The 27997-nt window shown below is 41.8% G+C and overlaps 2 protein-coding genes across 3 annotated transcripts; both read right to left on the bottom strand.

Annotated features, from left to right (window-relative positions):
- Positions 1 to 370: 370 nt before the first annotated feature.
- LOC146384521 (mitochondrial inner membrane m-AAA protease component AFG3L1-like) lies at positions 371 to 18941 on the bottom strand. 2 transcript variants are annotated; one of them, XM_084936499.1, is made up of 15 exons: positions 18913 to 18941; positions 17918 to 18002; positions 17248 to 17321; positions 16830 to 16979; positions 5073 to 5197; positions 4658 to 4919; positions 3636 to 3773; positions 3392 to 3545; positions 3201 to 3308; positions 2748 to 2873; positions 2527 to 2637; positions 2283 to 2398; positions 1959 to 2159; positions 1665 to 1859; positions 371 to 1495 (listed from the first exon to the last, which is right to left on the bottom strand). In XM_084936499.1, exons 3-15 carry the CDS (start codon positions 17254 to 17256, stop codon positions 1268 to 1270), a joined length of 1923 nt encoding a protein of 640 aa, XP_084792625.1. In that variant the 5' UTR covers positions 17257 to 17321; positions 17918 to 18002; positions 18913 to 18941; the 3' UTR covers positions 371 to 1267. The 2 variants fall into 2 exon arrangements, with proteins under 2 accessions (XP_084792625.1, XP_084792626.1); XM_084936500.1 differs by lacking the exons at positions 16830 to 16979; positions 17248 to 17321; positions 17918 to 18002; positions 18913 to 18941 and adding an exon at positions 6785 to 6862.
- On the bottom strand, positions 17915 to 27162 carry LOC146384520 (TIMELESS-interacting protein-like). The gene is made up of 8 exons (XM_084936502.1): positions 27052 to 27162; positions 26468 to 26559; positions 24988 to 25063; positions 24541 to 24663; positions 24391 to 24454; positions 23334 to 23552; positions 18913 to 19168; positions 17915 to 18002 (listed from the first exon to the last, which is right to left on the bottom strand). The coding sequence occupies exons 1-5, from the start codon at positions 27127 to 27129 to the stop codon at positions 24440 to 24442; spliced, it is 384 nt and encodes a 127-aa protein (XP_084792628.1). The 5' UTR covers positions 27130 to 27162; the 3' UTR covers positions 17915 to 18002; positions 18913 to 19168; positions 23334 to 23552; positions 24391 to 24439.
- Between the last annotated feature and the right edge of the window lie 835 nt (positions 27163 to 27997).

Raw genomic sequence — 27997 nt, 5'->3', positions numbered from 1 at the left:
CTAACATTGTAGGGGCTCCAAATTCCAATATAAAGCTTATTAATAACCTGAAAATCCATCTTATAAATGAAAAATCAGTTTACACAAATCAGGACATGAAGTATCTATCTCCTGTGCTGGGAGACTTCCAGGAGGCGCTCGTCTCATTTGGATGCTCGTATAAGTATTCGTTAGTGAGATAAGTTTAATTCGTTTCAGTCCCTTCAGGGATGCTGCTGATGAAAATTTAAAACATAAAATAAGACGAGCCTTTAACTCTGAGGGGAACAACTCGCGTTGGGGCTGAAATGCGACGCCTGCAGCCATCACTGACGGTCTGTGGTTCAGTATTTTAGGGGGATTTTTACTTTAAATCAGCATAACTTACACGAAATGTTTCATTTTTTATTTTCTGTTAACATCACACAAAAATCAATATGATCAAAACGTTTGTACAAAAAGAAATCCGAAGTGACGGATGCTGCTGAGGTGTTTCGGTCCGACGACTCTTCGTGTCAGTATGAAGAGTAACTGCTGTCCACAAAAAGAAAAGTTTAAAAACGATCCAGTGTTTTTAGTCTGGACACACAGAAAATAATCCTCCTCATTATCAGCAAGGCATCGGTCAGGAAGGGGTCTCCCCTTTAGAAGAATAAATAAAGGAAGAGTCAGTCTGTATGCACCGTTTAAATGCGCATCGTGTACATTCTAGCCTCCTGTTTGAGTCTTAAAGGCATTCTGGAGCAAATTCCTGCCCAGATGTTGGAAAGAAGAAACCTCTGGACAAATTCTACAAGCAGAGACTGACCAGAGACTGGTGGATCTGAGGAGGAGGTATCTGAGGTGCTCCCAACATTGCCCCTACTATTAACAAGTAGTAGGAAATTATAACCACCAACCTTCATATCAGTTATACAGGTCACCAACTATTTACATTTTAAAGACAGAGCACTAACGAGCAGTGCAGCTGTCTCAGATTGTGCGGTATTGATCCTCTGCAGGACGGACAAGTAAAGTTAAAGTTGACTGAATAAAAAGTACAATTTTATTGAAATCTGTGAAATCACCTGGTGAAATCTTGTATTTTTATGTTTAAGTTCATGAACGTGCACATGTTAATTTCACCTTATCTTAAACGTGTTAAACTAGAAAGTTTCTTGAAGGTAGAACAAATCGGGGTGAATGGCCACGTGCTCTTCCTAAACCCAGTACCTGCCCCAGACCTCCCAGACTCTGTCAGACCTTTTTTTTTTTTTGCAGCTGGTACGTGTTGGGTGTTTTTTGGACTCTACATGGCCTGCCGTTTGTCCTGAGTTGAATTTTTGTCTTCCGCCTCCCCTCCTCTCTCCTGGTTCCAGTCTCGGAGGCCCTGCGGCAGGCTCGTGTCCTCCTCGAAGCTGCCGGTCCCCTCCACAAACTCCTCATACGTTGACTTCTCCTCAAACGGCCGAGGGCCCAGCAGCTCCAGCATGTCAGCCTTGTTCAACACCTCCCTTTCTAGCAGGCGCTTCCCCACCTGAGGATCACAGCAGAGGTGGAGCTTAACTGGTTTGTTTCAGACAGAGGATGAACTGAAGCCCAGATGTGGGGCTTCAGTTCATCCTTATTTGAACTATGAATCATGGAAAGAATACTCAGCGTTTATCTGAGGTTATGTTGTGTTTTTGCGTATTAGACAGTCTCACCAGCTCCACCAGGTCCTTCTTGTCCTGGATGAGCTGCAGGGTGCGCACGTACGCTCGATTTACCAGCTCTCTGACCTCCTCGTCAATGATCTCCGCTGTCGCCTTACTGTACGGCTTCTCCATGACTACCTCGCCCTGTCGGGGGAGGTCAAACGACACCTGTCCCACCTTCTCGCTCATCCCAAACTGCACCACCTGCAAATCAGGGTGCAGAGCGATGCGTCACGGCACAAACAGCACTCTTCTGCTGGTGGGAATCAAACAGGGAGTGTGTTTTTAGTCACATGTGCGTACCTGAGCGTAGGCAGACTGCGTGACCTTCTTCAGGTCGTCCTGAGCTACGGCGGTGATCCGTCCGAAGAAAACCTGCTCAGCCACACGCCCTCCCAGCATCATGCACATCCTGTCGAACAGCTGCTCTTTGGTGTCCAGGTACTGTTCCGTAGGCAGGTACTGAGCGTAACCCAGACCCTTCCCCCGCGGGATGATCGACACCTGGATACAAACCATGTGTGGTTAACCCACAGCTCCCATCTACACCTGTAACTGGTGGAGATTTACAGAGCAGCTGGAGTCATAACAGAAACGACACAGCCCAAGCACGGACAGAGCTCCTACCTTGAGCAGAGGGTCAGCGTGCTGCAGGAACCACCCGACGATGGCGTGACCGGCCTCGTGATAGGCGACGGTCTTCTTTTCTGTGGGCTGCAGGACTTGAGTCTTCTTCTCCAGACCTGAAAGCAAACAACCCGGGAGTCAGACTGTAAGGACGTCAGATACAAACTGTCCTGTTTACCACACAAAGACCATTACAAGAAACAACCGTACACAGCCGTCACGTACTAGGTGATGTCACACTCACCTCCAATGACCCGGTCGAGGGCTTGTTCAAAGTGTTTGCTGTTGACGGATGGGTTCAGGTGCCTGGCTGCGATCAGAGCTGCTTCGTTGCAGACTCTAGCGATGTCAGCTCCTGATTCATTCAAACGGGAAAAAACAGTCATCAAATATAATGATTCAAAATAAAAACATTTTTGCGATAGTGCCGTTACATTGTTGTTATTCGATCCAACTGTTACAAACCAGTGAATCCCGGTGTGGAAGCTGCCATCTTCCTTGAAAGACCGTCTTTGTCCAGATTGGGATCCAGTTTGATTGGTCGCAGGTGGACTTTAAAGATGGACGCCCTGCCTTTGATGTCCGGCGGACCTGACAGAAGACAGGAGAGAATTCTTCCTCTGCATTCCAACTAAAACTTATTCTGCGGAGCTTCAACATGAGCATGATTTTACAGGGCACCGCATGCGTCCTCCAGCAGGCTGATCACATTGGAAAACCCAGATATCCCTCGTAGGTACATTTCGCTGCCATGTTTACACTTAATCAGGTTTCTAAATGGCATGTTTGGAGAATGCAAACAGCAAATCAACACCTCACACCAACTGGCAGCACTGTGGTTAGCGGGAGAATGATTTGGGCACATTCCAATACTTTAAGATGTGGAGACTGCAGTAAGGCAGTAAAGACTCTGCTTACCTATGTAGATCTGTCTGTCGAAGCGTCCCGGCCTCAGCAGAGCAGGATCCAGGATGTCCGGTCTGTTAGCTCCAGCCAGGACCACCACATTCGTGGCGGTGTTAAAACCTGTAGAAAAAGATGAAGACACTTAAATCTAATAGGGGGCTGGGGGGATAGTATGTTCCACTTCAAAAATGCAGATTGCCTACCATCCATCTCCGCCAGCAGCTGGTTCAGGGTGTTCTCCTGCTCACTCTGACCCCCAAAGTTCCCCCCTCCTCTCTTCCTCCCCACTGCGTCGATCTCATCAATGAAGAGGATGCAGGGGGCATTCTTCCTCGCCATGGCAAACATGTCCCTCACCTTTATGAGGAGAGAGAACAGTCAAACATTCAGTGTCTGAACAGAGTCATCTCAGATGGTCCAGGATCTGCTCCGGGTTCATTCACTTACTCGGGCCGGACCGACGCCCACAAACATCTCGAGGAACTCGGAGCCGTTGACGGTGATGAAGGGGACGTTGGCCTCTCCAGCTGTAGCTTTGGCCAGCAGAGTCTTTCCCGTACCAGGAGGTCCGGACAGCACGGCTCCCTGAGATAGAAACGGCATCAGTTAAAAGTGATTGAGAGCAGTTCACATCCAAGACAAACTGTCCCTCAAAAAACGGCACTAATTTATAAATGCCTCGTCTTTAGCCTGTATCTTTACGAATAATGACTGATTTCATTTCAGGTTTCGTTTTTGGATTTTTCTTTTTGGATCCTACTACAGGATTAAAACTGTTAAGAGTCCAGAATTTCCAACACACAGCAGGGAAAACAGCTCAGTGTTTTTACACTAATAATGTGCTCAAATCAAAGGTACTTTATCTTCAGAATGGAACAAAACTTAATGAAATGGACTACAGTAAAAGCTTTATTAATAAAATGTGCAGCAGGGACTCATCAATGTGAAATAAACTCTTCATAAGCATTTCTACACATATCTGAGCAAAGCCATGCAGACACAAACAAGATTGTAAGCAAAGACATAAATAAAACAGATGATCAAATGCAGTCAAAGTAAGTTATTGGTATCGCAGAAACTAGGGGTGGGAGATCTATTGCATACACTTGATGTATCGAGAGGTTAAAATGACTTTATTGTAACCATCAAATAAAGGCTGCCGTGGAAATATTAAGTTGTCTAGACCTAATTCACTGAGAGTTTTTTCTCTCAAACACGCTGCAAATGCATCATTAATGGCCCCTCCCAACCGGAAAATTTCCTACCCAGCACACTGCGCTGAGCATGCATGTTTATATACTACCAGATATAAACAGGGAAAATATGGCGATAGTGGGAGTTTCACAGGGAGGATGTCAAACAAAATATTTTCCAAAACATGCTGTAAAACTCGTGCTGCAAAAGGCAGCAGTACCACAAAATTATTCCACCAGATGAAAAGTCCTCGTCTGCAAAACTCGGATTTTTACCTTGGGGATCTTAGCTCCGAGGTCCTGGTACTGCTGCGGGTTCTTCAGGAAGTTCACAAACTCCATTATCTCCAGCTTGGCCTCCTCACAACCAGCCACATCCTTGAACTTCACTTCGATGTTGTCCTTCATCATCTTGGCTGTTGACATGCTAAATGGATTCCTACCACCTCCAGCGCCTCCTCCCATTGGTTCCCGCCGCAGCATGAAGAGCAGGAAGCCAATCAGCAGCACGGTCGGGATCATGTTCAACAGGAAAGAGCTGAAGGAAGAAAAAGCAGCGTTAGGAAAGCTACTTTTTCACAAATGTTATTATAGAAACTGAGGTTGTTAGGCCCTTTTTAATAAAGATTTTACCCCTGATTAAAGCCTCTGGCTGACATAATGCATGCTGCGTTTGTGTGTCCAAACCCACCCATCAGTCTCAGAGCTGTAGATGACGGCAGGTTGGTGCGTTGACTCCATTCCGAGTTCCAGAACTGCCGTCTCGAGGTTTCTCTCAAATGTGTCGACGCTGCCGATGTTGAACCAGACGTAACTCTGAGGGACAAACAACATCATGCATCATTCAACTAGAGAAAGGTAGCCTGAACTGTGCGACTTACCTGTTCCTTATGGAACGCCAGGACTGCCATAATGAATTAATTAAATACACCATTAAATAATTAATTAAATGTGGCAATAATTAATTAAAATTGGAATTAATTAATTAAATAAATAGGTATGACACATGTAATTAATTAATTATTGCCACATTTAATTAATTATTTATGTATTTCACATTTTAATTAATTATTGACACATTTAATTAATTATTTAATAATATATTTATTTATTTCATTTTGGCAGTCCTGGCGCCTGGCTCTCATCTTGAAATAATTTTATCTGTCAGCCTCACCCATCAAACCCAGGGGGCGGGGTTAACGCTGATCGAGTCAAAACCATTGCTTTGGCCTGGTGGCCATTGTTTCTAGCACACAACAACCGGCATGTGGAAACTAACAGAACTGAACTTTGAAAAACCCTGTTTGTGTGTCACCAAATACAGTTTTAATATTTTTTTTAGCCGAGAATGTAGCGGTTTAATCTTCATATGTCTGGTCGGTTTGTGGTCGGTGGGCAAAGCGTGGGATAGACCCGCTCGCCTCGCAAGCAATCGAGCTGTTATTAACACCGACAAAGCGCAGGCCCCGGTACACAGCTGTAATAACCGCCGCTGACACTGACTTCTTTTACTGAGGTTATATTTATCGGGTTTTTATTTCCTGATGTTCTTATGTGTCCTACGTGTTTCAGTCGCCAATTCTGAATTATAACTAACATTAAAAACATGTTTAAGGAGGAGAGAGAGCAACTAAATCCGATTAACAGCTGATCTTTGGGTTTTTGTTCAGTAATCAGCGTGACCTGTGTATAAACGCATAAAAGAAATAACGTTGGTGTTTCCGTCATGTAGTAACTGTTGGCTTTAACTGTACAAAGGTTGTTCGACACTATGAAACACATACAGACTTCATGATGTTCGGCTAATATTTTTATTGTGAATATTAATCATGAGGGTAAACGGCCCTGTACACCACGGAGCGAGGTCAGCATATCCACGATATCTTCAGCTCTCTGAGTTAACCCAGAGTTTCCCAGCTGACTAATCTAACTGTCATCTACGAATATGTCACGGGTCATATCAATATGATTTTACAGAAAAGCATCCTTAATACTGCCAACTATTTCAGAGACGTGAAAATCTACAGCATAAAGACCAAAAAATATAGCAGTCTAACAACACTGTAACAGATGAACGTCAGTTTGTCAAAGTAGAATGAAAGTGATTGGTTGAACAGGTGTCCGTGATCTGTGTTATCTGCATTTTCATCAGTGTAAGAGACTCAGCAGCAGATTAGAATAACAGTTATACATTTAATAAATTACCAAATGAATACACGCAAGAAACGAGCAAACCTGTTCCGACAATTTGAGTTTGTATCCCCTCCGGTGCAGACTCGCTGCTGTTTAAATGTTTGAGAGGAAGATTAGATATAAACAAACGTCAAACATAGACTCAGTCTGCGTTCACATTTGATATGAGGCCAGCACGTATAGTGGCTGTGTCCTGTTTTAAGATCATACCTGTAAAATTGTTGTCTGACCTCCGTCGATCCAGCCGCTCAGAGTCCGTGGTTACCATGGTTACTGCATAAGCAGCTATAACGTTAACAGCTGGCACTGAGGAAACCAACCGGCAGCATGGGTGTTTACGTTTTTCATTGCAAAAGAACCGTCTGAATGGTTAACTGAAGTTAACTTGGATAAATTATAGTTAAGGAGTATCAGAGATAAGGCCCATGTGAGCTGTGTGACTGTTCACCACTACACTGAAATCAGTAGGCTGTTACTGAAATACACGTGCTATATCATAAACTATGATATAAATAGGGAGGTCCTACTAACATGTTTAGTTTTAAAGGACACCTTCCTGCCTTTAGTCTCATTCATGAGCAGTATTAGTTTTCTTCTAACATCCAGAAGTCTGCACGATGTGTTACACAGTTTCTAACAAGCCTTTGACAGTTAAACATAACATGACCGAAAAAGCAAAAAAATAAATAAAAAATAAAGAGAGAGAGAGAGAAAAAAAAATCACACAAATTATATGTTAACCCCATTTATTTTTAGTTAAGTAAACTCTAAAAATTCTAACAGACAGCTGGTGCTTAGAATACAGTTGAATAACTATTAAGAAACAGATGATATAATATTTCTGTCCAGGTTGCAGTCTGCATGATGAACATGCTGTTGCAAACTCTGCTTCTCTCGGTGGAAATGCGCCTTCTCTTTCCTCTTTGTATAAAACATTTTAAAAGTCAGTTTAATCTCAAAATTCACTGTTAAATCCAAAACACACCAGATAAAGAAAAGCGAATAGTTCAGTCTAACACATGTGCCAGTGAACCATTAAAGGTCTGTAAAACTATGCAGTTATGAAACGTAACTTTAACCTCAGTCAAACCGATTTGCTCAGTTGTAAATAAAACAGCGAAGTAAACGTGACCCGACAGACAAAACCTGAGTGAATTAAGTCCAGCGTTTAACCACTGAGAGCTAAAACTCAGGTGAGGTTTCAAAGCTGTGTGCCGGTGATTGGATATCAGCCGCCGATGAAGCTGGTTCGCCTATAAAGTGCTCTGTAAGGAAACAAGCTCCAGCAGCTCTGCGCTCGGGAAAAATACTATATTTCCTTATCTTGTGCAGAAAAATGCGCTGACATTGCGTTATATTGTGCACCGGCTGCCCAGTTAAACTGTGACTATCACCAGGTAACGTAGGCGTGTTTCTTGAATTAGCAGCAGGTGTTAAACAGCTGACAGGTGAGGAGGAGGATGCATGCAGGTAAACTGAGGGTCTGTTGAGCTGATCGCTGGTTTCGTGAGAAAAATGTCAGCTCGTTCTTTATGTTACAGAAGCACAGAGACACAAGACCAGGCGGAAAGAGACGATCGTTCGGTGAAAATGAGAATCTGCAAATGCAACATGTGGAACACGGAGAGTGGAATATGTAAACAAACCGGTTAACGTAACCCCCTTGGTGCACTCTGCATGCTGACTGTTAGCACAGCTAGTGAAATCTCTGAAAACATCTGAGCACTTTTGCAAACATGTTCTATGTTGACAACCTGACCAGACATGTGAAGATTACGGCGCGACATTCGCGGCTAAAACACTGTTAAAAGTGTAGTTGGTGACAGAAAAACGGGTATTTTAAAACTACACCACCACCATTGCTGCCTGTGATTTGAAATGCATTCTGGGATACCTGGCTGCCCCAAGTCTACACAAGCGATCGATTATCTAGGATCGACCTGTTTTGACTTACTTTGCACGGCAACCAATCAAATGTTAGAGAAGCTGCATGGGCAGCGTTAACCCCGCCCCCTGAGTTTGATGGGTGAGGCTGACAGATAAAATTAATTCAAGATGAGAGCCAGGTGCCAGGACTGCCAAAATGAAATAAATAAATATATCATTAAACAATTAATGAAATGTGTCAATAATTAATTAAAATGTGAAATACATAAATAATTAATTAAATGTGGCAATAATTAATTAATTACATGTGTCATACCTATTTATTTAATTAATTAATTCCAATTTTAATTAATTATTGACACATTTCATTAATTATTTAATGGTGTATTTAATTAATTCATTATGGCAGTCCTGGCGTTCCATAGTTCCTAGGCCATTTGTGTTTTTAATCTATGCAAAATAAAAATAGTCTTTGTGCAACTTTGACATTTTTAATGAGTAAAAAACCTCAGGGAATGTCTGACAGAGTAATTAATATTGACTTGTACTGTATGTAGCAGCACCTCACTGTGACACTTTTTATACATCTGAAGATTCGACTTTAAGCCCAAATCATCAGCCTTCCTCCACTGTGCTGTCAGTTAGTATGAGGCTTTTGTGTGACTATGCTCTGTTCAGTTTCCTCCAAATGTGCCAAACATCTCCACTTTGGTCTACACTGGACGGTCGGATGATGGGGCGAATTTGATGGTTGTTTTCACATGACTACTAATGGTCAATGGTTACTCTGGTTACATTTGTTTTACTTTTTAAACTTCTCTAGCTGCCCAAACTCTTTCAGGCTTTCTCTAAATGTACATAACACCCAGATTGTGCCTTTAAAAAAAAATCCTTAAACAAGAAACTTTTAGTTTTTTAATGTAAACATGTAAAGAAATTTAACTGAATTTGGTTAATTAAACAAAGTAATTAACTGACCACAAGCAATACTTTGAAGAGCCACTAGGGGTTGTGACAGCTGGATAAAAATCTATTTCAAAATCGCTCGGACCGAGATGGACGCGCTGGTTAACATCCTTCGAGTTGTTTGCTGATGGGAAAGGTCTTATTTTGACGGATGATGCTACAGCCGCGATCAGACAGCGGAGACGCGCTCTTCTACTGCACATGGCCGGACAGGACGTGCAGGACGTCTTCTCCACTCTACCACAGACGGGAGAGGCGATGGATTACACCGCTGCGGTGACTGCACTCAACACTTATTTTGTTCCTCAAGTGAATGCAGCATACGCACGCCAAACTTTCCACAAATTGTCCCAAACACCAGGTGCGACTGTGCAACAATTTTGTACACGTTTGAGGCGAGCTGCAAAAGACTGTGACTTTCAAGCTGACAATGATAACCAGATACGGGACGCTATCCTGAGTAAATGCACTTCTGAATATGTACGGAGAAAGCTGCTTGAGGAGGGTCCAGGCTTAACTCTAACTCGCACGTTGGAGGTGGCTTCACACTGTGAACGTGTGGAGGAGCAGATGGCGGCGATGAGCGTCGCCGGGGAAAAGAAAGGAGAGGACACGGTCAGCCGGATTTTTACAGCAAAGAAAGAGAAGAACAACAGACCAAAAGGAAAAATGAAAGATGATAATAAAACAGACAGACAGTGTTACAGGCCACATGGGCAAAGATCCCAAATGCCCAGCACGAGGACAAACATGTCACAAGTGTAATGGTAAGGACCACTTTTCAAAAATGTGTCGTACAAAAAGACAAAAGAAACAAAATGTGAATGCTGTTGAACAAGATGATTATGCATTTACTGTGAATGATGATAATGTACCTGAGAAACTTACCTTTTCTGTTGGGGGAATAGAGTTGAAAATGTTAGTTGACTCTGGAGCTACAAGTAATGTGATGGGAGAAAACATATGGGAAAAGCTAAAAGCTGAAAAGATAAAATGTCACTCATATGTACCCAAAGAGCAGAGGAATTTATATGCATATTCCTCAGCACAGGCACTCACGGTTAAAGGTGCATTCAGATGTGAAATCAAGATTGGTGACAGGACTGAAGAGGCTGAATTTATTGTGATTAGAGGTAATGGTGAACCACTCCTGGGGAAAAAGACTGCCATAAAGTTAGGAGTGTTGAAAATAGGTGAAAATGTGGCGGCTGTCACAGATTTAAAGCACACTCTTAAAGAAAAGTATCCAAAAGTGTTCAAAGGAGTAGGAAAGCTAAACACCAAACAGATCAGCCTGTACATTGATCCAAATGTGAAACCAGTAGCACAGCCACTGAGGCGCATACCTTATCATTTGAGGGATGCAGTGGAGAAAAAGATCAATGAACTAATCGACATGGACATCATAGAACGTGTAGAAGGACCTACACCTTGGGTAAATCCGGTAGTGGTACTCCCAAAGAAATGTGACAAAGATATCAGAATGTGCTTAGACATGAGAAAAGCAAATGAGGCAATAATCAGGGAAAGATACCCCATACCCACTGTGGATGAAATTTTGCAAGGACTAAACGGCTCTGCAATCTTCACCAAACTCGATATCAAGTGGGGATACCATCAGCTAGAGCTTACCCCGGAGTCAAGAGAGATAACTACATTTGCAGTGCACAACGGAGTATACCGGTACAAAAGGCTAATATTTGGAGTCTCATCAGCTAGTGAGCAATATCAGCATGAGATTGCCAATGCACTAGCTGGCATTGAAGGAGTTGAGAACATTTCAGATGATGTAATCATACACGCGCCAGACCAGGAAACCCATGATAAGCGCCTGCATGCTGTGATGAAGAGACTCTCTGACTGTGGCCTGACACTAAACTCAGAGAAGTGTCAGTTCAACATGGACAGACTCGTGTTCATGGGAATACTGCTGACACAGAAAGGCATAGGCCCAACTGAAGAAAGAGTGAGAGCTGTGGTGGAAGCCCGAGAACCGAAGAATGCTACTGAGGTGAGAAGCTTTCTTGGACTGGTAGGCTTCAGTAGCAGGTTCATACCACAGTTTGCTACACTCTCTGAACCACTTAGACGTTTAACTCGAAAAGAAACTATGTTTACATTCGGGCCAGAACAAAAGCAAGCATTTGAAAGACTAAAGACTGAGTTAGCCAGAGCAGGTACCCTAGCCTATTTTGACAAAGAAGCCCCAACCAGAGTCATAGCAGATGCAAGCCCTGTAGGCTTGGGCGCAGTGCTAATACAAATACAGAACGGAGAAGAGGTACCAGTGTGCTACGTAAGTCGGAGTTTAACAGACTGTGAGCGAAGATATTCTCAAACAGAAAGAGAAGCCCTAGCACTGGTATGGGCATGTGAGAGACTACATCCATATGTGTATGGCAGGAAGTTTGACCTCATCACAGACCACAAGCCATTAGAGGTCATATACAGCCAGAAATCTAAACCTTGTGCACGCATAGAAAGATGGGTTCTCAGACTGCAACCATATGACTTTAAAGTAGTGCACATCACGGGAAAACAAAACATTGCGGATTCACTGTCAAGACTGCTGTCTGACACCACGTCAAAAGAGATACATAAGGATGAATCTGAAGAATATGTGAGATTTGTTGCAGTTAATGCTACTCCAAAAGCACTCACAACAAGAGAGGTTGAAGAAGCCTCTGCTACAGACTCAGAATTAACAGAAGTGCGAAGAGCTATTGAAAATGGACACTTTGAAAAATGCAAAACATATGCACCCATTGCAAATGAACTGTGTGTCATCGGCTACATAGTTTTGCGGGGAACTCGCATTGTATTGCCAGAAAACCTCAGAGCTCAAGCACTGTCACTAGCTCATGAAGGACATTTAGGAATTGTTGGAACCAAACAACATCTCAGAACAAAAGTTTGGTGGCCAGGGATGGACAAAGCTGCAGAAAAGTTTTGTAAAGCTTGTCACGGATGTCAAATAGTAGCCAGACCAGATCCACCTGAACCACTGAGAAGCACACTTTTACCGGATGGACCATGGCGAGATGTGGCGGTAGACTTACTGGGACCGCTACCTTCGAACCACTCAATACTTGTACTGATAGATTACTACAGTCGGTACTATGAGTATGATGTAATGTCATCTACAACTGCTGAAAAAGTCATTGACTCTATTGACTGTATATTTAGCAGACATGGGCTACCAGTTACCATCAAATCTGATAACGGCCCACAGTTCAAATCTGAGCTGTTCAGAGAATATTGTGAAACTAATGGAATCAAACATATAAGAACTACACCAAAATGGGCTCAAGCAAATGGAGAAGTGGAACGTCAAAATGCATCATTGATGAAAAGAATCAGGATCGCACAAGCCGAAGGACTTGACTGGAAGCGAGAGCTAAGAAAATATGTAACAGTGTATCGCAGCATTGAACATCCAACCACGGGCAAAAGTCCAGCAGAACTCCTGTTCAACCGCAAAATGAGAGGAAAGTTACCGAACATTGGTGAGGCAAAAACAACGGAGTTGGACGTGCGTGACAGAGACGCTGAACAGAAAGGAAAATCAAAGATTTATGCTGATGAACGAAGGGGAGCTGAGTATTCAAAAGTTGACACGGGAGACACAGTGCTGGTTCAACAAGACAAAGTGGACAAGTTTACAACACCATTCAACGCAACACCACACAAAATTGTAAGCAGAACTGGAAACCAAGTCATTATTGAATCACCAACAGGAGCTCGCTATCACCGGAATACCACACATGTGAAGAAATACGAGACAAATGAGACCAGAGAAGGACACTATGACACAATACCTGAAAGGGAGGAAGGTGAAACACCCACAAAGACTGACACCTTCACTCCAACACCACAAGAGGGCTCCCAGGGGCCAGAGAGACCAAGTAGATCACAGAGGGCTAAAAAGATACCCGAGAGGTTTCGTGATTTTGTGGTGAAATGAACTATAATATGTTAAGGTGAAGAGGTACCTTAAAATTGGCAAGTTTCAAGTTCATATGTGTATGTCGACATGTATATATTGAAAAAAGAAAGATACATGTGTGGTGAGACAGTTAGATAATATAATTGTTAGAAAGTAAGACAAGAAAGAATGTTCAATGTTGGAAAAAAAAAAAAGACATCAAAGTTATTACAACTAAAGTTTGAGTCTAAGGAAAAGGGGGATGTCATGTATTGATATGGCTATGTCTTAATGTGATGACCTTTGAACTGGAGGTTGTTGTCCGAAGGAAGCCCCGTTAAGTGGCTAGTTGTAAGATGGACAGTATTCAATAAAGCCAGATAAAGACCGTGCTTTATGTCCTGATTCAATTCAGAGTGCTCTGCCTAATTTAGTAATTAGGTGGGCACACAACAGTCGACTAATCAGATCATCATCCACTGGACGTAAAACGTACAGCTTATTGCACCAGCAGCATCTACTCTTATATAACTATCATTAGCTTACAGCTTTAAGTGTTTAAGTTATGTGCTAACTAAAAATAAAGACAAGATGATAGTTTATTAAATTTAAATCAAATTTGCAGATTGTTTCAGTGGAGTTTAATAAACTCAGCCGTCTGCTCCTTGCTATCTAAAATATAACAGGACACCGGAGTAAATTCTCGAGCATCTCACACTTCTGATAATCAGCTGTCTGCTTGACGTTTATTCAGCTGTGTAAAAACTATAACTTTAATCTCAGCCAAACAGATTTACTCAGGAACAAATAAAATACTAAAAAAAAAGCCAAACAATAACATTTTTAAGTTATCTAAGTGACTTATATATCATGTTTAACCTGAGTAGTGAAAGACAGCAGTGGGTTTGAAAACGATTTGCCGGGAGTCCGGTGTTCTCACGGCTCTAGTGACCTTGCCCCCGGCTAGCTATCGAGCTGGTTGGTAACAGACGTCTCCGAAAACGTCGGAGCGCTTTTGAAAATATGTGGTGCCTTGATAAACTGAGCAGATATTTAAGGTTTACACAGCTACATTCGCGCCTGAAAATATGTTAAACGTTTATTTTGTGACCCAGAAAGAATAATAAGAGTAATATTAAAACTAACTAGTTGCCGCCATTGTTGGAAACTGAGCTGGGCTGCGCTATGAATTCTGGGACAGAGCTAGTTCTTCTTCTACTTCGGGGTTTAACGGCAGCTGGCATCCTTGTACATGCAGTGCTGCCATCTTCTGTTTCAGTCCGTTATTACACTCTTAAATCCTTATTCCTGCGTCTTTTGTGATCTTACAAAGCTTCAAACGACGCGTCGACTATTAAATCAGTCGTCGACGATTATGATAGTCGACGTAATCGTGACTAGTCGACTAATCGTGGCAGCCCTAATTGAATAATGACTTTAAAGATTGTCAAAAAATAATATAAAATAGTGTGCAAATACTGATAACAGTGCAAATGTTTGCAATATAAAAAATAAATGAAAAATGTAAACATCTATGTTTAGTGAACTTTGCAGTGTTGCTCTGTGGTGCAGCTACGACACTGTAGCAAAGTTTATACACTGTGTCTACTTGATCCACGTCTGACTCCGCCAACCCATAATGTTTCCACACCACTGAAGTTTTTTTACCTCTCTTTTCAACCAACGGCAGTCACTCTCCTCTCCAAATAACTTCTGCTTAGCTTTCCGAGCTTCCCTCAGGTCCTCTTAATCAGCGGTCCCCAACCCCCGGGCCTCGGACCGGTACCGGTCCGTGAGTCGTTTGGTACCGGGCCGCGAGAGTTGAGGCTCAGGTGTGAGATGTATGGTTTTCAGGGTTTTTAATCGGGTTTCAGCGTTATTTTGTTATCGTTTACTCGGTTTTCCTGGGTCTTTTCACGTGTGTTACGAATAAATCTTTTTTCGGTACCGGTACTAGTTTTATTTTGTTGTATTTATCCGCGACACCTTAAAGGCCGGTCCATGAAAATATTGTCAGGCATAAACCGGTCCGTGGCGCAAAAAAGGTTGGAGACCGCTGCTCTTAATTGTTGTGACACGTGTTCGAAATGCAGAGAGGTGCGCTCGATTTGCCACACGGAGCAGCGCGAGAGTAAAGCACGAGGGAGGGGCTAATAATCGGCTCAGTCATTTTTAATGATCGTTGAAAGCCCACATCATAATCGAGATTAAAATTTGATTAATTGAGCAGCCCTAGCTTGAATAAAGCGATATCGATTCATTAAATCCTGAATCGATTTTTAAATATAAATGTATTTTGCCAGAAACTCAGGTTAAAGCTCACAAAACTATTTCAACAACTACCAAACAGTAAATGAGAGGAGGTAACAGATTCCACACAAAGACGTAAACACAGCGGACCCGACGCATCAGAATCAGCTTTCTTTTTCTCGGCTTTCTCACCCGACGGCACGTACACGGACACGCCGTCGTGGCCGAAAGCCGACAGCTCACTGATTCTGATGCGTCGGGTCCGCGCTTTGTGTTTACGTCTTTTTTGCGCTCGATTCTGAGCTGCAGGTTTTGTCTCTCTCCAACCAAAATTCACTGAACCAGCAGCAAAAGAAGATCAAAACTACGCTTCACATTTGATAAATGTCATCATTAATTCCCTCTTACTTTGCTGTTTTGCTCCCACCACGATAGAAATCACAATTCATGCACAGCTCTCTCTCTCTCTTTACTTCAAGAACAGTTTCCCGTCTCAAATCTCTGTTTTCTGCATTATTCACTTGCTTATTTCCCACCAGTCTACCGTTGTTTACAGCGCTGTCGGCCGCTGTCTTTCTTTCTTTTCTTTTCTTTTTTTTTACTTAAATGACCTCGGACAAGAAAGCCTAATTTCTGCTGTTCAACACTAAAGAAATTTAAACTTTTTAAAATTATGCAAAATTGCAGAATATTTTTAAGGTCATCTGCTATAAAAAGCCCAGCCAGGAAAATCTCCTTCATGTTTTTCTGTGTTTTATTCTCAGTTACTTTGTCACAAAGGCATCTGCTGTGATGCTCACACCTCTGATGAAGTCTCACAAGTGTCAGTACTGATAAATGATCAGAATTATAATATTTCTGATATTAAGCCACCTTTTCATTTCATCACACAGACAGAGGATTGGAGGCAATGTTTGAGTTTGAGCGCCGAGTCACCTTACAAAGATGCACTCTGATAATAGGGGTTCACCAAATTCAACTTGACTCTCAAACTTAACTTAAACTCTCTGCTTTGGATTGAACGGGCCAGTGTTTACTGAAATGTAATTACAGCATTCTGTGTGTTTTGCTATTTTTGCAATCTGTGGGCACTGTGTGAACACTTGGTTAAAGGGACGGGAGTAAAAACAGCTTCCTTCATGTGGGTGGCTGGTTACCATGTCATCTGTCAGCAACCACTACAATCAGGACTAAATATCCCTGCAGCCTGGGAGCAAACATCCTCACCTTGCCTCTGCCCAGGTAGCTGTGGACAAAGTCCTTCCAGCTGATCTCTCTGCCGGTGTCTCTGAAGCAGAAATACAGCAGAGCCGAGCTCAGTCCGGCCACCGTGATCGCCACGTAACGGAAATCCTTCTCATCCCAGGGGAAGTCGCCCTGCAGACCAACACAGGCACAGGAGGAAAGTTACCTGCAGGTTATTATTTGTTAATGCGATGGCACGCTAATGACAGAGGAAAGGATGATGCTGATTTGAGGAAAAATTGGTCAGCTACAAGAAATAAGAGATGAGTAAGAACCACGTTGGGCTGCTCGCCCCTTACATAAAATAAATATATTGAAAAACTGAGGCTGTATTCATAATTCTGTTACACTTATTTTGTAAAATAAAAACTGAATGGTTCTTTCAATGTTTACGACATACCTTCTGCATTCGCCTCCACCAGTCCTTTCCTCCTCCTCTCTTCCCTCCTCCTCCGGTTGGTCCTTTTTTTCCATCTGAAATTCAGAAATGTCATTTTAGCTACAGTTCCTTTTCTAGTTTCTCAGTTTTTATCCATGAAATATCAGGATATTCTTTTCTAAACTGGATTACTTATTTCAGTTTGACATGCGTTTGATCTGAAGTTACAGCCCCATCCCTGCTCCTGTGATCACCGCTCACTGGCTCAAGTCGAGGACGCTACTCAGGTAAATTTTTAGGGTTTTTTCATATTAAAAAAAAATTCTGATGGCCACCAAACACATTTTGGCCTTGCAAAGGAAAATGACCAGCAGGGGGTGCTGGACTTGATTCCAGCTGTCATAAGACAAGAAGCAGGGTACACCTGTACAGGTCATCAACCTGTCACAGGGCTGACACCGGTTTGCGTGAGTCTCGAGAAGCTGATTCCTCATATTGAACATCAGCATTTGAAATGTCTAATTTAAAATGCGTTATACCACCAGTGTATTTAGCCATTTAGTTTTGTTTTTCACATTCTTGGTAATAAACATTTGTGAATAACTATTCACAATAATATCAAATGAAACAAACTTTGTGAGTTTTTTAAATAGTTATTGATGTTTGAGAAAAACAGAAAAGCAGATCTCACCTTTGGGCTCTGTGGCGTAGAGTCGTCGCTGAGCTAACTGGAATCTGCGACAGGACAGGAAGTTAGCTGGAGTCCGAGTTATGTTCTGAAAAAGACCACACAGTCACCGCTGGTACACTGGACACCATCTACAAACAACAACCTGCTGAAGAATGGCTTTTAGCAACTATAAACCTCTAATCAGTGGAGGTCACATTCATTCAGTGGGTCCATCCTTGACTCATTAGGGAATGAGTCAAGGACAAATACTATATATCTGTATTATATATTATAGCTAACTAATACATTCCTGGTTCTTGGTGAGAAAATGTTTTACAATGCTTTACAACCAACATTCAGTATGCAGAAGGGTATCTCTGAACGCACAACATGTTGAAGCCGCGGCAACAGAAGACCACACCAGGTGCCACTCCTGGTTGCTAAGGCTGTAATTCGGGATTTACGGGGTGGCTTAAGTGGTAGAGCAGATCACCTGCAAGGTTGGTGGTTCGATCCTTGGCTTCAGTCTGCATGCCAAATACCCTTGGGAAAGATACTAACCCCAAGTTGCCCTCAGATTCGTTCATCAGAGTGTGAATGTTTATTAGTTTGCACTTGAGTTTAGAAGTGCTTGTGTGAATGAGGCATGTTGTATATATAGTTGCTTTGAGTACTCCAGGAGAGTAGAAGTAAGTATATAAGAATCAGACCATTTAATTCACACAGGCTCACCAAAACTGGATAACAGAAGACTACAAAAATGTTGGCTGGCCCGATGAGCCACGGTTTCTGCTGTGACATTCAGACGGTAGGGCCAGAATCTAATTCAAACAACATGAAAGCTCAGATCTATCCTCGCTTGTATCAATGACTCAGGCTGCTGGTGGAGTAACAGAGTGGAGAATATGTTTGTCAGAATATTGTTTTAAAAGCAGTAGCTTAAGAAAGAACTGTTCATAATTGAACGAGCACTTAATGCTTGGAAGAGGGTGATGGTCAGTTGACAGCAATCTCACCTACAGCTCACATACTACACACTGGGTTACAGACATTGTTGCTCAGGGCTGAGGCCGGTCTCTTCCTCAGCCTCAGCGGGCTCAGAGTCTTTGGGGGGAAGCGGGCTGGTTCGTTGCGTGGAGGTGTTGTTGGTAGGCTCGAGGTCAGGATCTTCTACAGTTTCATCTCCATCGGTAGAACTGTTGATGACATTTGGTGAGGACGCAGCTGGAGGTTTGTCTCCTAACATGTCAGCAGTCTGAGAGTCTGAAGGGCCTGAAAGGGTTGAGAATTAGAAACAGTGATGGTTTCAGTCAACACAGACACACTCAGTCTACTACGATTTATAAAAGACAGGCAAAACATCACATCTGAGAAGCTGAGATAATGAAAAATGAAACAGTAAACTGCAGGGTTCATACTCATTGTTCAGGGTCAAATGTAAGCACATTCAAGGTCTATTATGAATCTTTTCCAGCACATTACCAAAAAAAAGAATACATGTTCCACTTTGCATCACCTCAGTAAGACCATGTAAAAATTAAAACAAATCGTCTTAGGTTGACTTAAATGTTCTTTGTTCCCCTTTTGTTAAAACAGAGGAAAATGCACCACACAAAAATACTGAAAAAGGAAATGGTTGTCTTATATGCATATAGTGTACAAACTCAAAAACACATTTGTCTCAAAAATGAAGATGTGCAAATGTGAACAAATCAACTTGTTAGAGATGCTCATCTCCACTTGGAAAAAACAACCACACAAGACAAGAAATCTGCACAAATTAATAAGTCTGCTCATCAGATATTGATGCTTCTTTCCTACGTGACACAAAAACAGGAGACAGATGTTTGTTACTTTAACTAGTTAAGCACCCACACCACCAAAAATGGGGGAAAAGGGAGGAGATCACATTTAATCGGTTATAACACGAGGTCAGAAATATAAGTGCTGACATGAGTAGTGTCCACAGAAGCCTCTGAATCTCAGCTGTAAACCATTTCTACAAACACCAAACAGTTAAAAGAGCAGTTACGTCACCATGAATCTGTGGACAGGTAATATCCATATTTTGATTTATGATTTTCTGGAATTTAATGTGACCCAAAGTATATTTTATAGCATATAAGCTATAAAATACTTTTAAAAATTAGGTGAGGGAAATAAAAAATTAATTTTTCTATGTTTGAGTCACAGTAACTTTGACATAGTAACATCTGCAGTAATATTTACCCCTCTGATGACAGCTCACAGGCGTTAGCTTTATTTTGATACCAAGACTGTTTACACAGAGTTTGTAATTGCAGAGAAATACTCCGTTTATTTTGGCCTCTTCATTTTCGAGCAGGAAGCTCAGAAAACCCCTGGGGGCCTAACAGGTTAAAGTTCATTCCCAATAAAACTAACTGTGAGATGTTTGACTACATTGCTGTCTGTATTATTGTTAAAGTCCTAAATGATCAGCTTTAAAGTGTTTGTGCTAATAACACCATGTACAGTAAGACAGGCATGGAGAACAGCACTGACTGGGAGAGGCTTTGAACAGAACACACTCAGTTCAATTCAACATATAAGACTTTAAGAACGCACAAACATCGACCTAAAATCTATTTATTCAGTCCATCACCTGTCATATAATTATGTAAAATAAGAATGTATTGTTCATCTCCCTTAAATAAACAGGCAGCCTTAAAGTATGAAATATTCATTCATTAAAGCACTAAAATGTGTCTGTTGTCTCAGTGGCTGATGGTGCCCCACAGGCATCAGTGTGAGCTTAAAGCCATTTTTAATTGTTAAATTGTTTAATGTGTAGGTGCTCACGATAAACACATTTTGAATGAAAGCCAGGGAACTTCAGTAGCACAAAAAATGGCTTCTTTGTGCCCACATGGATCAGTCCCTCTTTTTACCAATTTTTCTTTAAGTCTTAAGTTGGCTAGTTAAGTGTCGGACTAACGATTAAAGCTTTCACTTGAGTGAAGTAACTAATATTACTGCTACTGCTAAGTAATGTTAGCCAAGTTTAAAGCATACTGCATAAATCACCATGCCATAACTAACTGCTGTACTAGCACTGCCATACTCTATCACACTCAGTGCATTTCAATCATTTCTCCAGCAAGTTTGATAGCTAGCAAAATAATAATAATAGTTTTAAACATTAGCCTGTGTTATGTACACATACTCGAAATTATTTACTAGGATTCACCTGTCATGTGACTCAAATCCCGCCAGTGTCGTTTTCCATCAAACACTCATTAAAACAGCACAAACCCTGAAACTGCTTATTAAAATAATATGTATGTATGTAAATAATAGTATGTTGCATTATAAAAAATTAAGCTTTTGACTGCCCTCCAGAGTTCACGTTAACTTCAGATCTCTGGAAGCTACACTACCCGAACAATGTCAGCTGTTTAGTTTCTATACAGGACAAAAAAAAAAAAAGGGGGGTAAAAACAGATTTTCAATTTAAGGGAGAACGGGTGGATTGGCTCCCCTTAAGGAGGACTAATAACTAAAATCTGAAAGTTTAAAGTCGATGAGTAAATCATGCTCGGGTAATACAATGGAAATGGTCTCATATCACCATCTAGTGTTATCAATTGTAAACACATTTTTATGGGTGAAGGCTCATAATAGAGACCGATCAACAGGTCATTTTCTTTTCTATGGGTCTCATTTAAATCACATTACATCATTTCTGTGGTAAATGAGGACCCTGAAGAACGATTTAATGTCACTGTTAAAGATTTGAAGACAATAGATCGCAGACAGCTGGCTCCGTTTTAACTAAAGAGGAAGTAAAAACAGTTTGGATCACAAGTGTAAGGCAAAAACAAAAATACTACGCTAAAACTAAACTAATGTTTTCTACATGCTTTGCCTTTTATTACCAAACTCCCCACGGGGTGGCTGTAGCTCAGGTGGCAGAGCAGGTCAGCCACTAATCAGAAGGTCGGTGGTTCGATCCCAGGCTGTCTCCTGGCTGCATGCCAAATACCCTTGGGCAAGATACTAACCCCATGTTTGCCTACTGGTGGTGGTCAGAGGGCCCGGTGGCGCCAGTGTCCGGCAGCCTCGCCTCTGTCGGTGCGCCCCAGGGCAGCTGTGGCTACAATGTAGCTTGCCATTGCCTGTGTGTGAATGGGTGAATGACTGAATGTAGTGTGAAGCGCTTTGGGGTCCTTAGGGACTAGAAAAGCGCTATACAAATGCAGGCCATTTACCATTTTAATGTGATGAATCTCTGGTGGTTTGGACGAACTGTGCAATACGGGAACTCGTCACTAATGTGATGACCTTCAGGGTTTCTGGTGGATATATACACTATATCCACTTCACTATATTGTAAGGAGTATTCACTCATCATCCAAATCATTGAATTCAGGTGATCCAGTAACTTCCACAGCTGTATAGAATCAAGCACCTAGGCATGCAGACTGCTGCTACTAAGTGGAAGTGTTTGGGAACGACAGCAACTCAGCCATGAAGTGGTGGACCACGTAAAATCCCAGTCAGTGGGATTTTAGGGATTTTGAGGCGCACAGAGGTTGCTAATTTTCTGTGGAGTCAATCGCTCCAAACTTCACGTGGTCTCCAGATTAGCTAAAGAACAGTGCACAGAGAGCTTCGTGGAATCCATTTCCATGTCCGAGCAGCTGTAGTCCAAGCCTTACATCACAGAGTGCAACGCAAAGCATGGGACACAGCGGTGTAAAGCACGCCACCACTGGACTCTAGAACAGGAGAGATGCATTCTATGGAGCGACGGATCACAGTTCTCAATCTGGAAAGCCGATAGACAAGTCAACTTAGCAGTTGCCAGGACAACAGAGCTCCAGGTTTGGTGGCAGGGGGATTTCGGTGTGGGGTTGTTTTTCAGAAGTTGGGCTCAGTCTCTTCGTTCCAGTGAAAGGAACTCTTAATGCTTCAGCATACAAAGACATTTTGGCTCCCGACTTTAAGGGAACAGTTTGGGGATGGCTTCTTCCTGTTCCAGCATGACTGGGCACCAGTGCACAAAGCAAGGTCCACAAAGACACGAACTCTGGCATGGGAGTCCTGACCAGAACACCACTGGGATGAATTAGAGCAGAGACTTTGAGCCAGGCCTTCAACATCAGTGTCTGACCTTACAAATGGTCATAAACTCCCATAAACACTGCCAGAAGAGTTGAAGCTGTTATAGCTGCACAGGCGGACGTCATGAATGGGATGTCACTCAAGTTCATATGAGTGTGGGGGCAGAAGAGCAAACACTTTTGGCAATATACTGTACATGCAATGTTTTGCTTTTTGTATTTTCATATAAAGTTAATACACCAATAAAGCTAGATGATCCTTATGAACCTTCGCTGGATGTTTTGTAGCAGATTCATTAATTATTTCTGTTATATTGTGTCCCACCTGTATGATACATTTTTGCCATTCTTACCAATTTGCTGCTGCTGCTGGCGTGCGAGCCTCTTTTCCAGGGCCCGCTGTCTGTTCAGCTCAATGCGTTTCTGCTGCTCTTCGGTCAGAGAGGGAGTAGGTGGGGGAGCGAGGGCTTCGGCAATCTGCCCTTGGGGAGCATTAATAAAGCTCTCTCTGCTGAATAGATCAGGATCCCCAAATGTTTCCAGTTCACGTTGTACCTCTTCGTCACCAGCACCTGAACACAATTTCAAGCAATGCTGATAATTAAGTCCTGTGGAATATGGCAAGTATTTCCTATGTGCACCTGCAGGTGTGAATCCACCGTAGGGCTGTTCGATATAACGATATATATGGTTTGACGATATAAAAACGTCTATGTTTCATTTTACGCTATCGTTTGTTTCGTGGTGTCGCAAAATAAACTGTTTACGGTAATATATTTTCATGGTTTTGATGGTCACTGTAGTGGCTATATTAATTTCTTAAAGTTCTCTCTTTCTCTTATATTTAATATAACCAGCTACGGACGGACAAGCGCCTGTTTTTATGCGTTGTGGTTAGCAACAACGACGGTAAAACCATCGCGTCGCGTGTCCGCTTGTTTATTTTCCACATAAACCTTTCAGAATAAAGCTCAAGAGCCTGTTGAGACTTTTCAAAATAAACTGAATCACATGAACGAGTATGCAGACTGTTTACGGATGAGAAGTTAAAAAAGAGCCGCCAGGTGCTAAAAAATAAACCTTAGACTCAAACGTTAGAACAGGCTTTTCCCCGCAGCACGCCGTGTAATAAACACTCACAAAGAAAACGGCGGCCGTTACAACTTATGTCTAAAAATGTATCGTTTCATGCATCGGTTAAAACACTCGACTCCAGCTACATGATGCGCAGCTGGAAACACTTCACGCAAGTCGAGCTGCCCGAGATTCACAGAATTTACAGAAAATGTTACATTTTTGTGATTTATATCGTTATCGGACGATAGAATTCTTATATCGGGATATGAGATTTTGGTCATATCGCACAGCCCTAATCCACCGTATCCCCATCAGTAATGATTTTTTTCTTACCATCTGTACTTGTAAAATCTTCATGTGTCAGGGGCATGTCCAGTCGTATTCATGTAAGACATGTCTATAAAAGAATGAGTAAAAAATTACAAATTCTGAACATTAGGAATCCCACACGCTTGCAGGAAATATTCTACTGCTTCCTCTCACCTGCACTTCCTTTTTGCTGCCGAGCCTTTCCACTTTGTCAATAAAATCTTCAAATTGCAATTTGGGGTACAACCTGTGGGCCCAGTTCTCCATCTTCTGCATCAGCAGCCGCAGGTCTGCAGCCTAATGGGGCCAACATCAAAAACAGCGAGTAGTGATATGAAAGAGGGCTTTGTGTGATAGGACGTTTCTTCTTCCCACTAAAAAAATGACTTCCAGTCATTGGAACAAAAGACTTATTAAAAAAGACATCTTAATCTGGTATAACCAACCTTTGGTTCACCTCACTCATTTTTGACCACGACAGAAAGGGCAACTTTTGGCCTTTTAGTCTCAAACCAAATTTAGGACATCTATTTAAAAGCTGACAGGCCAAACAGATTTAGCTCAAAAACCAATGTTCATTCACATCTGGTAATTGGTGGGACAGATGTTATCATATCCTACCTCGTGTCCTTTGCCTTTGAACTGGATATTGTCAAAGAGAGTGCCCAGAGCTGGAAGCCCTCTATCTGATATCAGCCTGGGAAAAAAATATTAAGACTAAGTTAAACCATTAATGGATTACAAGCAGGGTTAGCAGCACATCCAGGCATATTTGGCTTATCCAATTCAGGATCGTGGATGGCTGAAGCCTATCCCAGCAGCCAGGTCGCCAGCCTGTCACAGGGCCAACACAGACAGACCCTCTGAATGGAAATATCAATGCCTTTAGATGTACCATGTTCAGTAGGCAGTAGCTTGTTGGGGAGGTAGGCTGTTTGGTTTTCAGGGTGCCCACAACTTTTCTTTTGCCACCTGTTTGTACATAAGGCAGTATAATGAGAAATAGTCAAATTTCTCCATCTAAATATATATATATATATATATATATATATATATATATATATATATATATATATATATATTGCAAAGTTGCAATTAATTTGAATATTTTATAAAATGAAAATCTATGTTTTTCTTTAATACAGCTTGCAAGTTTTATCCTAAGTATAATCGACGTTCTTACTTAAAAGCTTATTTAACATCCTTTGATTTAGTATAACTTAGTTCTGTCCAGGAACATTGTGAACAGAACAGTAACAGAGGAGTGCCACTGGGACACCCACTGGGAGACCACTGGGAACGAGCCTGACTTATTGTTGGCAGTACTAACCATACTAACACCATAGGTGTACAGAGACTGGAAACAACTAATACTAAACACACTAAAGACAGTTACAGCACACAGTTTTCATCATGCTATACTCAGGGCACGCTGAAATGTGATGGGAGGTCCAGCAAAGATAATCTGAATCTGAGTCTGAAGAAAACCCGTTGCTTCTTGGACTGGGGCCTGTAATCCAGCAGCACCAGCTCTGCTTTTCATGTGTGGCATAACCAGGGCATCCATCTTTCTCACCACATCCAGGGATGTCTCCAACGCTCTGACAATTTTCAGTCTGGGAATTTTCCCCATCCAAATGATGAAAACAACAATGGTATTAGAGTCTTTCTTCTTTAAATGACTGGCAGAGTGAAGATGCACCATCATCACACAGATGCAGTCATTTGTACCCGCCGCTAAAGCGTAAGAAGACGCTGCAGTACTCTGCTAAACGACAGGTGTCGCCACTCAGATAATATCACATCACTTTTGTTGTGCAAAGTTCTTTCCACAAACTTAAGTTTTCAAACATTTGCAACAACTCTGTGTCAGCGTGTCTCTGAGCTTCTGTGCACGATTATTATTCAAATGGTGATAAAAACCAGTGCAGTCACAGACTCGTGTGTTCAACCTGGCTGCAACACTGATAGTCTGCACACGTCAATCAATGATTTTGGCCTCCTTGTGTCCCAGCTCACACAAGATGACATCAAATTCCTATTTAAATGCGCATTTTAATGCATTTCAACCCTCTGTCGTAATATAAATTGTCTTTGCTACCTGTGGGAGTCCAGCTTGGGTTGGGGTCTCTTCACGCCTCTCCTTTTAGCAGTAGGGACATCAGCCAGCTGTGATACCTCACCTTTCATCTCCTGCATTGAAAACACATGACAACAGGATGTGTTTCTAACTCATTCTGTTGGCAGCGTGGCAAACTTCAAGCTTATCTTTAAATCCAGACAAATTATAGATCGGAGGTTACAGAAGAAATGTGCTGGTTTGAACAGTATCTATCTGATAGGTTTCATTTGCTCACACAAACAAACACATGTGTGTTGTTATTGTTAGAAACATCCAGTCTCAGAGTGATGCTGAAAAACCAGTTCATGCATTTGTTAATTCTAGGCTGAACTAACAAATTCATTATTATCAAGCTGTTCCAAACAGCTTTGTGGAAGGACTATGAGACTATGGGAGGTTGTATTTCTCCCACATTGGCCTTATTTTCCTGAATCTTATTTTTCTATGTGATTCTTCATTAAACCATGAATTTACAATCTTTCTCCTCACATACAAAGTTCTGAATCATCACATCACATCTTAAAGACCTCATAGTAATCCTGTAAGAGCACAGCAGCATCTACCATCTGCAAAAGGGTCTCCTTCCTCCTGGCCTCCCCGGCCTGGGGAGTGTGGTGGTGGGAGCGGGGGGAAAGCTTCATCCTCTATGCCGTCATAGTCAGGAATGTCATGCAGGCTATTTTCCTGTGGGTCAACCATGGTGAGTCGGTCCTGGAGACAAAGTAAAAGACGTGTGAGCCCCAGTCGTCAACAGCATCAGCATTAAGTTACATGAATTTAACTGCAATTTGAAAAAATGAATGACATTTATTTCTGTAAGAGTAATTCTTTACTGTGTTACAACATCAACATGAAAACCTAAAAAAACTGGCATTTACTTTTTTTTTTTACATCAACAGGAGGAGCTGTACAGACACTCATCCCACCTGGAAGTATACCCCAAATTCTGAAATGTACTATTATGATACATTAATGGTCCATTATGTTTGTTTCACAGTTATATACATAATACAATTTATAGATTTGTATATATATTTACATTCTATCAGGGATGCACTGGTTGTGAACCTTTGGGCTGATAATGACAGTTAAAAGTTACAATTTGGATGAATTATTACTGTGATACTTTTTTTGGACTCTGTAGTACCACAGAAATATCATTAAAGTAACAGGTTTGTTTTAAAGTCTTTCAGCTGTTCAGTAAACATCATCGTCATCATCATTTGTATAGCACTTTAAAAACACACCTGGTAGACCAAAGTGCTGTACAATACAAATATAAATATAGTAATAAAATAGCAAAAAACTAACATAGCAATAAAGTAAACTCTTTTGAGCCAAAATGATGTGACACAGCACAGACACAAGAAAAGAGAAAAGAAAATCTTCTACATTGTTTTGCTGTTCATACTAATGCTACCCTTTGTTTTTGGAAGGAGACGATTTTCTGTCCAGTATTAAAGTTCAAAGAACAGGGTATACGTCTCCAGTGGACTACTAAACAAGTTT

The sequence above is a fragment of the Perissodus microlepis genome, chromosome 7 (assembly GCF_051167445.1).
Source record: "Perissodus microlepis isolate ML-2025 ecotype Zambia chromosome 7, ASM5116744v1, whole genome shotgun sequence".
In the NCBI taxonomy this organism is placed as follows: Eukaryota; Metazoa; Chordata; class Actinopteri; order Cichliformes; family Cichlidae; genus Perissodus; species Perissodus microlepis.
Note: the sequence above shows the minus strand (reverse complement) of the source record. Positions and strands in the feature narration are given on the sequence as shown.